This window comes from Bos javanicus, chromosome 29, assembly GCF_032452875.1.
Source record: "Bos javanicus breed banteng chromosome 29, ARS-OSU_banteng_1.0, whole genome shotgun sequence".
Lineage (NCBI taxonomy): Eukaryota > Metazoa > Chordata > Mammalia > Artiodactyla > Bovidae > Bos > Bos javanicus.
The window spans coordinates 38863409-38876457 of record NC_083896.1 but is presented as its reverse complement, the minus strand read 5'-3'; the positions used below and the strand labels follow the sequence as shown (position 1 = coordinate 38876457).

General features: G+C 44.1%; 1 protein-coding gene across 1 annotated transcript; it reads left to right on the top strand.

Annotated features, from left to right (window-relative positions):
- Window positions 1-3508: 3508 nt before the first annotated feature.
- On the top strand, window positions 3509-12474 carry LOC133241857 (pregnancy-associated glycoprotein 1-like). Its single transcript, XM_061407773.1, has 9 exons — window positions 3509-3602; window positions 4696-4846; window positions 5822-5939; window positions 6039-6157; window positions 7354-7547; window positions 8481-8597; window positions 10300-10441; window positions 10529-10627; window positions 12311-12474. The coding sequence occupies exons 1-9, from the start codon at window positions 3550-3552 to the stop codon at window positions 12458-12460; spliced, it is 1143 nt and encodes a 380-aa protein (XP_061263757.1). The 5' UTR covers window positions 3509-3549; the 3' UTR covers window positions 12461-12474.
- The last annotated feature ends 575 nt before the right edge of the window (window positions 12475-13049 follow it).

The following is a 13049-nucleotide window of genomic DNA, read 5'->3' as shown; positions in this document are numbered from 1 at the left end:
TGTACAGGAGACAGGAATCAAGACCATCCCCAAGAAAAACCAATGCAAAAAAGCAAAATGGCTGTCTGAGGAGACCTTACAGATAGCTATGAAAAAAAGGGAAGCAAAAAGCAAAGGAGAAAAGAAAAGATATACCCATTTGAATACAGAGTTTCAAATAATAGCAAGGAGAGATAAGAAAGCCTTCCTCAGTGATAAATGCAAAGAAATAAAGGAAAACAATAGAATGGGAAAGACTAGAGATCTCTTCAAGAAAATTAGAGATACCAAGGGAATATTCCATGCAAAGATGAACTCAATAAAGGACAGAAATAGTATGGACCTATCAGAAGCAAAAGATATTAAGAAGATGTGGCAAGAATACACATAAGAACTGTGTAAAAAATATCTTCACGACCAGATAATCAGGATGGTGTGATCACTCACCTAGAGCCAGACATCCTGGAATGTGAAGTCAAATGGGCCTTAGGAAGCATAACTGCGAACAGAGCTAGTGCAAGTGATGGAATTCCATTTGAACTATTTCAAATATTGAAAGATGATGCTATGAAAGTGCTGTACTCAATACACCAGAAAATTTGGAAAACACAACAATGGCCACAGGACTGGAAAAGGTCAGTTTTCATTCCAATCCCAAAGAAAGTCAGTGCCAAATAATGTTCAAACTACAGCACAATTGCACTCATCTCACACGCTAGTAAAGTAATCCTTAAAACTCTCCAAGCCAGGCTTCAGCAATATGTGAACCATGAACTTCCAGATGATCAAGCTGGTTTTAGAAAAGGCAGAGGAACCACAGATCATATTGCCCACATCTGATAGATTATCAAAAAAGCAATAAATTCCAGAAAAACACATACTTCTGCTTTACTGACTACGCCAAGCCTTTGACTGTGTGGATCACAATAAAACATGGAAAATTCTTAAAGAGATGGGAATACCAGACCACCTGACCTGCCTCTTGAAAAACCTGTATGCAGCAACAGTTAGAACTGGACATGGAGCAACAGACTGGTTCCAAATAGGAAAGGAGTATGTTAAGGCTACATATTGTCACCCTGCTTATTTAACTTATATGCAGAGTATATCATGAAAACTCTGGGCTGGAAGAAGCACAGGCTGGCATCAACATTGCTGGGAGAAATATCCATAGCCTCAGATATGCAGATAACACCATCCTATTGCAGAAAGTGAAGAAAGAATAAAGAACCTCTTGATGAAGCTGAAAGAGGAGAGTGAAAAATATGGCTTAAAGCTCAACATTTAGAAAACTAAGACAATCGTATCCTGTCCCATCACATCATGTCCAATAGATGGTGAAACAGTGGAGACAGTGGTTGACTTCATTTTTCTGGGCTCCAAAATCACAGCAGATGGTGATTGCAGTCCTGAAATTAAAAGACACTTAAACATTGGAAGGAAAGTTAAGACTAACCTAGACAGCATATTGAAAAGCAGAGACATTACTATGTCAACAAATGTCCGTGTAGTCAAGGCTATGGTTTTTCCAGTGATCATGTGTGGATGTGAGAGTTGGACTATAAAGAAAGCTGAGTCCCGAAGAATTGATGCTTTTGATATTTGGTGTTGGAGAAGACTCTTGAGTTTCCCTTGGACTGCAAGGAGATCCAACCAGTCCATCCTAAAGAAAATCAGTCCTGAATGCTCACTGGAAGGACCGATGCTGAAGCTGAAACTCCAATACTTTGGCCACCTGATGCAAAGAGCTGACTCATTTGAAAAGATCCTGATGTTGGGAAAGATTGAGGGCAGGAGGAGAAGGGGATGACAGAGGATGAGATGGTTGGATGGCATCACCAACTCAATGGACATGATTATGTGTGGACTCCGGGAGTTGGTGATGGACAAGGAGGCCTTTCATGCTGCCATTCATGGGCTCACAAAAAGTTGAACACAACTGAGCAACTGAACTGAACTGAAGTTGTTGAACATAGTATCAGATTTCTTTCCTCTTTTTCTTTTCATTTTCTTTGGTTTTGTTTTTGATGGGCATGATTTTTGTTTTTCCTTAGAAGATATTCCATTCTGAATGTAGAGTCATAAGTCTGAATTTTAAAGCCACTTACGTAATGTGTTGTTATAGGTAGCTAGTCAACAACTTGACGCAATTAGATTTATTAGTCTTTGTTCTCAATTTGTTCAGTTAAGTTCAGTCCTTCAGTTGTGTCTGTCTCTTTGCAGCACCATAGACTGCAGCATGCCAGGCTTCCTTATCCATCACCAACTCCCGGAGCTTACTCAAGCTCATCTCCATCGACTTGGTGATGCTATCCAACCATCTTATCCTCTGTCTGTCGCTTCTCCTCTTTCCTTCAATCTTTCCTAATATCAGGGTCTTTTCCAATGAGTCAGCATGTTTAGTATGCATTCAGTCTCTTTTTAAATTAACCAACATGAATTCAATTCCTCTCTGTTACCACTGCACTCCCAACTCTAGGCCAGAAACAAAAAACTGCAGAGACTGAAGGCTGATTCCAGCACATTGCTGTGGAGATTTTGTTCCCACTTATTTTTTGGGAAAAAAAAATAATTGCTAACATTAAAATCAGTAGATTGCACATAAATATACAAACTTCTGATTCTCTTGAAAACATGGCCAACTGGCCTGCTTTCCAGCATGGGTGAAGTGGAGGAAAGTCTGCTCCCAGTGGTAAGGCCTGTGCTGCCCAGATTTCAACATGGTCACCTAGTCCTAGTATCATATCTCCTGCCTCTTGGGGCCATGAGTTTGTAAGAATGAGACTTCTAACTCTCTTAAGATAAAGACTACTTTTGTCTTGATCAACTTTGACTTTGAAGCCTTTAACCTAGAACCTAGCACACAGTTCTTCCTTGTACATTTGTTGGATGATATAAAATATCTTGTGGATGCATATGACATTTCTTACAATACTGAAAGCATGCAATTGAAGTACTGCTCTGCCCTAAATCTATGATACAGACTGGCATCATAGGTGACCCTGATGTCTGCCATTAGACCCACTACCTAAAGCCAGTTGTATGTCCCTGGGCTGTCCCTGAAGTCTTCACTTTGCCATTTTTCAACTTATCCTCCTAGCAATCTCTTCTTCAATGAAGACAGCAATGCATATCTCATGAAATGGCTAGGAAGATGACATGAAGCCACGAGTGTCAAGCATGGCCCCTAGTATCCATTTTCATGATGCATTTAGCAGTTTTTTTTTTTTTTTTTTCCAAGTAGGCAAGGTCCTCCGTCTTCTTAGATGTCTATGCAGATCAGTTTGATTTTCCAGCCAAGATTCAAGGAAGAGATTACAGTCAATTCTATGTATTCTAAAAAGCTTCAAAGTCCACTCGCCAAGGACACTGATGAAGGTAAAGATTTTATCAAGAGCTTTGTGTGTGTGTGTGTGTGTGTGTGTGTGTGTGTGTTTTTTTTTTTCAGATCTTTTAGTGGCCTAAAGGGGCAAACTAGTGTAGGTCAGAGCATATATAATTAAGGGCTCCCAGTCAGACTACATGCTAAGAACCTAAACTTTCCTGAGTACTTGGAGCCAGGAAAGAAGCATGAAGTGGGTTGTGCTCCTTGGGCTGGTGGCCTTCTCAGAGTGCATAGTCAAGTAAGTACAGTGACAGTATGTCACATCATATTCCTTTCTCAGATTTTTTTTTTTATCTGATTATTTTTCCACCCATCAGGTTGAGAAGAGAATGGAATATTTCCCTAAGAGTCTTAAAGTTCAACTCTTACTTATGATAAGTAACTTGCTATAGGAACTGTGGATCCCAAGGTCTTCGTGTAGATTTGGGTTGCACAAATCTTGGGGTTCAGTCATGTCATGACTTGTTGAAAATACAACTCCTTGCAACTGTTCAGTGCACAGTTTATGCAGATGTCGATGTGGTCATGTGGAATAGCACTTTTCTCCATTTTATTCAACATGTCCTCTTTGTTCCCTCTCTACTTCAGTGTGTATATGTCTATGTCTGCATCTCTGTATCACTATCATTTATCTCTCCATCTCTTTGGAAGTCACTGGGAGTGTATTTCTCTTTGTGTAGTTTTCTTTTAATTTTTCATTTTACTCTTACTTCCTTCTCAAGCCTCTGAATTTCCCTTCCTTGTTCTCTATATCTTGGATTCTTCTTTCAAATCTCTCTTCTCTTTCAACTTGGAGAAAGATACACTGTTTTATATACACTGTTTTATATCTGACAAGCAGTGTGACCAGACCAAACTCAGAAACCTCTTGCATTTCAAATTTCTCCCTTGTAAAAGAGGATAAGAGTCCCCCTTCTACCTCCTTCCTTGAGGTTCTATGAGAAGGGATGTGTGGGATGGCAACAGCAATGCTAATGGCTGTCATTGTTGAGACTTCCTATTAATCAGGTACCTTATATACATCACTTCACTTATCCCCAAGATATTCTATTTGGAGGTGGTTTTTTTTTGTTTTTTTGTTACATTCCACAATTTTGCCAAAGGGGAGACTGAGACACCACATGGTCATATGGCTTACCAAAGACTGCAGAAAAGAACCTGTATTCAAATCTATGTCTTTGCCATGGTTATAGGCATAAAATTCTGATAATAATGCACCTGATAAAAATGATTAGAAAATACACAGGGCCATTACAATGACAGTTATACCTTAACACTAACAGCTAATTCTAGCATCTTCTTTGTTTTCTTCATCAAATGCTTGGTAAAAGAATACCTCTAAGGCGAGTGAAGACCATGAGAAAAACCCTCAGTGGTAAAAACATGCTGAACAATTTCTTGAAGGAGCATGGTAACAGATTGTCCAAGATTTCTTTTCGTGGCTCAAATCTAACTACTCTCCCGCTGAGAAACATCGAGGATGTGAGTATTTTGGGAGGATTGTGCTCCATAGAGCCTCCTGGTGCTCTAGCCTAGCATGGGGCTCATCGGGATGTGCCAGGTGGGATGTTGGGGTTGGGGTTCCTGAAGGAGGCAGAGACACTGGAAAACAGGGGCCCTAACCAGAGGAGAAGGCACTTTCATCCTCAACTGTTGGTCTTTGTGACTGGGTTTGGCAATTAACAGGTGGCAGGTAAATATCCATTTCTTTGTCAAATATGTGTCATTAGTTTGAGGGTGATTGTTCCTTCCAAAGTAAGTGAGCCACTCAGTTACAGATGAAGTGTGAACCATCACTGATCAAATGGTAGAACCAATTTCAAAGCAATTGTGAATCCCTAGGTAGAGGAATTCAGTTTCCACAGATGCAAGAAAAACAATAGTAAAAATTCACTGAACTTGTATTCCATGTAAGGCCATAAGAATCTAACACAGTTCTTACTGTTTTTAGATTAGAAAAGGGCTTATTTTGTCTTAAGGAATGCCCATGCCATCCTGAGAGGTTGTCAAAGAGTAAATACATGTCAAATGAAAGGGTCACCTGTGTGGTGTTGATTGGATGTGGTCTGAGTTTAGAGGGAGTGGCTGGGGTTGATCAAGAAGGACCTCCTGGAGAAGGGGGTGATAAGGCTGGGTTTGAAGAGATGACAGAGCTTCTCAAATGAAGGCACCAGGATTCCCTGGGTGTCCAGTGGTCATGGAGGCCCAGTTGTTATGCCTCTGGGCTTTCCATGCAAGAGGTACCACTTCAAAGCCTGGTCATAGAGTAAATATCCTGCATACAATGTAGCACAGGAAAAATATATCAAATGCAAGCACCTCTGTGACCAAAGTCCGTGAGATGCAAGGTGGTTAGAAAGTGATCTTAAGAGATATGTGACACCCAGTGGGAGGCATCAGTGTGGGAACAGAGGGTAGACAGTTCTGCACTAACCCACTCCCTCCTTCTCCCTGTAGTTAATGTACGTGGGTAACATCACCATTGGAACACCCCCACAGGAATTCCAGGTTGTCTTTGACACAGGCTCATCTGACTTTTGGGTGCCCTCCGACTTTTGCACTAGTCCAGACTGTAGTGAGTACAGATACCCTGTACCCAGACCATCCTTCACTTGCCCTGCCTCCCTGTTTTCCACCCTTGGCACCTGATGACACTCATCTCTTGTGTCTACAGTTACACACGTTAGATTCAGACAACATCAGTCTTCCACCTTCCGGCCTACCAATAAGACCTTCAGCATCACCTATGGATCTGGGAGAATGAGAGGAGTTGTTGTTCATGACACAGTTCGGGTAACAATGTAACAAATGCTGAGTCAGGACTGGCTATGGAGTGACCACTGCTTGTAAAACAGATGCAGGACCATCTTGCAGGATCCTTCCTAGCCTAACTCCCATAGATATTGGCAATCTTACCCACAGGATCATGTCTCTGGGGAGGTAGTGCCCGTGGTGACACAGGAGCAAGCAAATCAGCTAACCCAAAGAGTGGCTTGCGGTGTGGACTTGAAGCTCCTCTGCCCATGAGCAGTTCAAGGTTCATTTTTCTGAGAGCAAGAAGAAATGATAAAAGCACCCACTTTTATATTCACAGACTGTTCCAGCCACTTTCAGGTGATAACTGGTTTAATCCTGCAACAACCCCACACAGCAGTTACTCTGATTAGCTCATGAGACATATGAGGAAACTGAGGTGCAGACAGCAAGGGCCTTGCTGAGGGCACACATGTGGTAAAAGCTGGAGTTAGGCTGGCTTTTCAGGACTGAAGTTGCTGTGGGTGTTTGGGGACAGGATAAAACTGATCTGGGCACCCTGGGGGCAGTCAAGGGCTTCTGGTATCCAGAGTGGGAAACTGGAGGCCTGAGAAGTCAAGGGGCCTGATAAATGAGTTCTCAATCTAGAGGACCCTTGAGATTCTAATAAACCTATGGCCTGCCTCCCCCAAAATACTTGAGTACTTCCCCTCTCTCTGTTTCTCTCTCATACACACTTACAGAAATATACACATATCCCCAAAAGTGAATTCCCCAGGCAGTAATTGCATAGAACCCTGCAAGCAAGATTGTGTTTTCAGCTTCTGTCTTCCTTGACAGATGCATACTCCATAGTACATTACAGAGAATGCAGTCCATTCCTGTCATTAGGTCACAGTGATGCCAAAGAGAAAGCTATCTTGCTCTTGATTGTTTTGTCCATAAGGTGGCACCAATGGGACCTGACCTGACTCTTGGTTGTCCCACCTGTACAAAGCCAGGAGGCCAATTTGACTCACTCAGGTGGTGTTTTTCAGAGGGGCAGATTTTTCAAATTCACAGCCTCTCTCAAAAGGAACCCAAATTTTCCTCCCAATTTGGTCTAACCATCTATGGGCCACTGAAGACAGAGCACAGCCTCAATTCTTCTCTGAGGATTTAATGGCAAGGCACCCCAGCCCAATCCTAGCCCCACTTCATGTATCTGTAAGTGGGAACACTCTTCTCTCCCACAGATTGGGGACCTTGTAAGTACTGACCAGCCGTTCGGTCTAAGCGTGTCAGAATACGGGTTTAAGGGCAGAGCTTATGATGGCATCCTGGGCTTGAATTACCCCGACGAATCCTTCTCTGAAGCCATCCCCATCTTTGACAAGCTAAAGAATGAAGGTGCCATTTCTGAGCCTATTTTTGCCTTCTACTTGAGCAAGTAAGTCTGAGATGGACAATTACTTTATCCAAATTAGCTGTAAGATGCTTTCAGGTGCATGAAAATAATAGAACACTTGATAAAGAAGTATCCTGAGAGATGATCTAAACCAGGATAACTATGGCCCCAGGGCCCTACCTGGCTTCACCCCTGGCTTTTATAAATAAAATTTTATTGGAACACAACCCTACTTGTGGGCTCAAGACCAGTAACTTGGTCTAGGGGGGTGAGTGAGGAGGAAGGCTGATGGAAGGCAACAAGAAACAAGTTGAAGGAAAGGCATTAGGATTTGCTTATGAAATTGATAAGGAAGGAAGGAAAAGGTGGATATGGAAAATGGTGGATATCTTTCCTTCTTCATTAGCATTTCACTGGGAGCCCAGGACCAGATACCCAACTTATGGAGCCATTGAGAAATGAATGTGTGGGGCACAAAAATATGGGACCCCTTGTTCAAGAAATATTAGGCATTTCAAGACAGGGAGAGCAGAGGTGGGGTCCCTTCTGAGTGTGGGCCCTTTGGACAGTGGAGGTCACAGGTCAGTGGAGCCAATTCTAGGTGACCTGAGCCCATACCCTTAGAATTGCCATTCTTTGATTTTCCTGAAAAATGACAAGCTGGTCAAGGAGAAAGCCAAAACACTTCAGCCCCTGTCCTCTAAGGGTGTCTGAGCATTCAGGTCGCTGGAGGTCCAGGGCATCTTCAGAAAACACAGTGGGTGGAGCCCAGTCAAGTGATTCAGCTTCTAATCTCCTCTGTGCCATTCATTAGTCAGTAACAGACCTCAGTCTGGATCTCAATGTTTCCTAGAAGCTATATCTGCATCTGTACATGGGGACATTATTAGGGCCTTGATGGGTGGACAAGCACAGCTCTCAGACAGTGCTGTTGTTACTGTCCTCCAAGGATCACCTCCTCACTTCTCTCTACAGAAAAAAGCGGGAGGGCAGTGTGGTGATGTTTGGTGGGGTGGACCACCGCTACTACAAGGGAGAGCTCAACTGGGTACCATTGATCGAAGAGGGTGACTGGAGTGTACGCATGGACGGGTAAGCACATGTGTACCAGAGTGTACACATGACCCTCCCTCTGAGGGTCAGCCCAAGTGATGCTCCCACTACTGTACATGGACACAGGCAGACACACACAAATGCATTATCAGACACACAGTCACACAGACATACACACCACCCACAACGACACAGAAAGACACACAGACACATGGAAACAAACAAGCTGACACATATAAACCTACACAGAGACACATAAAAACATGCATAGCTAGTCAGAGACACATAAGCACACACATAGACACATACAAACACACATACAAACAAACAAAAAAGCCCATAAATACACAAACAACCCATGGGTTAATAATATCCAGGCTTTCTGACCAGGGCTCTGACAAACATCCTAAAAGGGTCCAGAGAGGTCTGTGCAGATGGGAGAGGGCTGCACCCAGTGCCTTTGAGGTGGGGAGCATGGTTAGAGGATTCTACAGTGTGGTGAACAGAGGATCAGGGAGAATTTCACCAGCCTGAACAAAGCTATGATAAGATGACCGACTGTCCAGGGCTACCTAGGATGTAGGAAATTCCCAGTACAGATAAATGTCATTTTAAAAACAAGGACATTCCTGAGAAAATGGGGAAAACTGGTCTTCTTAGGGAGCAGCTACCAAGCAGTAAAGAGAGCTTGGCTGCAGTCTTAAGATGTGAAAGCAACTTATAAAAAAGACAACCCACGTTCTTGGGCACACAGTGGGACAGGGTCTATAACAGAGAATCTGGAAGGTGGGATCCAGGAGTGCCCTGAGGACAAGAGACATAATTGATAGGATTCTGTGTGACACTCTCAGACAAAAGCTGATCTATCCTTTGGTGTTTCTGTGGGCTAGTCATGCATTTCCTGACAAGGGTCTCAGGGTCTGAGCTGGTTGTAGGAGCAGTGCTGGGAGACACCCTCTCCCAGAGGAGCCCCTCTCTCCCCCTACTCTGAGAATCTGCTGCCCCTGCAGATCTCCATCTTCACACTGTAGTTGACCCATTATTTGTTCCCCACCAGGTACAGCTCTCTGGATGTTTCTTATTGTTTTCTCAGTCTTCATTCACTCATTGAACACACAAGCATTGGGCATTCACTGTGTGTCAGACACTTTAGGGAGGCAAGGAGAATAAAACTCGCCCTCACATCTAAGAAGGCAGATATACATGATGCGACCTGCCCACATAGTGAATTGTGACTTTGGTACATGCTAGACATGAGGAGGAGAAGGCAATGGCAACCCACTCCAGTACTTTGCCTGGAAAATCCCAGGGACAGCAGAGCCTGGTGGGCTACCCTCTCTGAGGTCTCACAGAATTGGACACGACTGAAGTGAGTTAGCAGCAGCAGCAGCAGCAGACATGAGAAAGGATCTACAGAGATTGACCAAGACAGGAGACTGATAAACACCGGGGGAAAGACTTCCCGAAAACAATACAATTAAACTGGACTCTGGAAGATGAGAAGTAATTTGCTAGTCAAAGGGGAGTAGAATCTTCTAGGAAGGAAGACCAGCTTGTGTAAAGGTAAAAAATATCCTGGTGTATTCAAGTAGTGCATTCGAGGATGTCAAGAAAGGTGCTGTGTTGAGAGGAAAGGAAAAGAGGACCAGAAACGAAGCTGTTTACTAGACAGTCGGGAAGGGGACAACTCTGGGGAGACTCAGAGTGACCTTGATGTCTGCTTTCTTCCATTGTCTCTCAGCATCTCCATGAAAACAAAGGTAGTTGCTTGTTCTGACGGCTGCGAGGCTGTTGTTGACACTGGGACATCACTGATAAAAGGCCCAAGAAAACTGGTCAATAAAATACAGAAGCTCATTGGTGCCACGCCACGGGGTTCCAAGGTGAAGGGTCATGCCCCAGGGTCACTCCCAGTCTCCATACACAACACGGATCTCCCGGGCCAACCTCTCACCCTCTGTCTCTAACAGCACTACGTTTATTGTTCTGTGGCCAATACCCTGCCCTCTATTATCTTCACCATCAATGGCATCAACTACCCAGTGCCAGCTCGAGCCTACATTCTCAAGGTGAGGGGACAATTCTGAGGGTTGGTTCTCAAACTGGAGCTTGCAGGAACCCTTGGGCTGCTGCTGGGAGGAGGGCGCCCTCTGGAGGCCATGTCACACCATTGCAGATGCTGCTGAGCCCTGTGGCTGGGCCAGTGCCTCGGACAAATCCAGTCACTTGAGAGTAAAGGGCTGTGTGGGACACTGATTTTCCTGAAATAAATGTGGAGATGCCACACCATATGGCATGGTGGGAGTCACAAGGAGAGGGGAACACTAAGGTCCTCAGTCCTCAAAGAGCTTCAGTTCTGAACATGTAGGTGCATGAACATGAAATTCAGCTCTAGCAGTCCCTGAAATAGGCCATGTTACAAGTAGAATGGCTGGGGACAGTCCCAGTGTGCTGTCCTAGCATAAGTTAACAGTCTCTGTTCCTTTCTCGAAGTTTTCTTGGTTTGTAGATAAATTACATGCTCAGCCTAGTTCTTGGCTTCATCTTCCCCTTGCTCTAGCCAGGTGCCTCCTTTGTGAGTTGGGGTACCTGACCCCTCTGTGGGGAGGTTGGATCCTAAGGAGAATAAAGGGTTCACAGTGACTGCTCAGCCTCAGCACAGGGTGGAGGCTTCATGTCAGCTCCCTGTGAGAGTTCAGAGCAGGCTGATGGGCTCAAAGAAGGCTTTGAGGAAGAGAGGGAATTTCAGGAATTCTAAAACCACAAACTCATTGAGCCATATGGAGGGTTGCTTGGTTCTAGGCAGAACTGCACTGGATTCCATGCAAATGGCATCTCAAGGTGGTCTGCACTGGGGCACTGGGAACTTACTAGGGGTGATGAGGGCTACAGACTGACCAGTGGGGATGGGAAACAAGAGTACATTACCCAACCAGGCCTGAAGTGGCCAAAGAGGGTGAGTGTGGGCCAAAGGAGGCTGCTCAGTGTTGCTGAGTTAAGTCTTCAAGAACGTGTTGTGGGCACTGCTCTACTTAAGATGGATAACCAACAACAAGTTACTTTGTAGCACAGGGAACTCTGCTCAGTTTTATGACAGCCTGGATGGGAGGGGTGTCTTTGGGACCAAGATACTCAGATACATAAAGTTGAGTCCCTTTACTGTCCACCTGAAACTCATAATATTGTTAATCAGCTATACTCCAATACAAAATAAAGTTTTTAAATAAAGTACAGATTGTGGGGATGCAGGAGGAGAACCAGCATTCTCTGCAGAGAAAACAAGGAGCAGGAGTCAGAAGGAAAGAAACAGGGAGAAAGGGGAACTAGGGACACGTCTGTTCTTTTCTAAAAAATTATATTGAAGTGTGCCTAATCTTCAGTGTTGTCTTAAGTTCTGCTGCACAACAATGTGACTCAGTTATACACGTAAATATATATATATATGTTTTTCATGTGGTTTATCACTGAATATTGAATATAGTTCCTTATGCTCTACAGTAGGACTTTGTTGTTTTTCATTCCTCTGTTTCCCCAACTCCTAGTCCTCCACTCACCACATCCTTCCTCATGACAACCTCATGTCTTGGACCTCTTTGGTTTTGGATGAACTCTCATATCCTCTGCTGCTGAGAAAACCCCTTGATACTTACTAAAAGAGGGAAATAAAACAAAGAATTGTGCTGGGTCTGGATACTGGGAGGAGTCACCGGTAAGGGCTCATGCTGACTGGTGTGTGTCTCTGACTCCCCCAGGATTCTAGAGGCCGCTGCTATACCGCCTTTAAAAAGCAACGATTCAGTTCATCTACAGAGACCTGGCTCCTGGGTGACGCCTTCCTGAGGGTGTATTTCTCGGTCTTTGATCGAGGAAATGGCAGGATTGGCCTGGCACAGGCAGTGTAAATGCTTGGAGTGGTTCAAGAATCAGTAAGGCCGCTTCTAACACACACTCACTCACACTAGGGCACTCCTGCCCAGGATGGTGGTGAAATGTATTTGGTGGTCTGTACACCCTATTCTCAGTGAAGAATAAACGGTTTCACTCTTAATGGTGCTGAAACAAATGGTTGCCCCTGTTTGTGTCTGAGAGTGAATGATCTAGAACCAAGTCTGAATCAAAATTGAGAGAAGCCCTACTCCAACTGGCTTCAAGGAAAAGGGAGACTCATTGAAATGATTCTGGGAATCCAGGACACAAGAATCAGAGCAAATACAAAGATCTCAGTGACTGAACCCAATAAATTAGAAGTCATCAATTCTCTCTCACTCTTGCTCTTTCCCTTCGCACTTCTTTGGTGGTCTTAGCCTGGCAACTTTCTTCCTTAAGGCTTCTACACCTAGTGAGGGAGTCCAAGCTACCTGGCCTAGGGTGTTAAATCCTGAAGGCATCACCTAGTAAGGAAAGAAGATTGCAGACATAGTTCAAGGGTGTTCTCTGAATGACCCACCTCAGATCACATGTACAGCCCTAGATCAGCCACCCTGGCAGGAA

What these genes read in the sequence shown, in the direction of transcription:
- LOC133241857 (XM_061407773.1), top strand. Translation starts at nt 3,550, where the DNA reads ATGAAGTGGGTTGTGCTCCTTGGGCTGGTGGCCTTCTCAGAGTGCATA. An exon ending in TTCTCAGAGTGCATAGTCAA is followed by an intron (nt 3,603 to 4,695) that starts GTAAGTACAGTG and finishes GCTTGGTAAAAG; the next exon opens with AATACCTCTAAGGCGAGTGA. An exon ending in TGGAGTGTACGCATGGACGG is followed by an intron (nt 8,598 to 10,299) that starts GTAAGCACATGT and finishes ATTGTCTCTCAG; the next exon opens with CATCTCCATGAAAACAAAGG.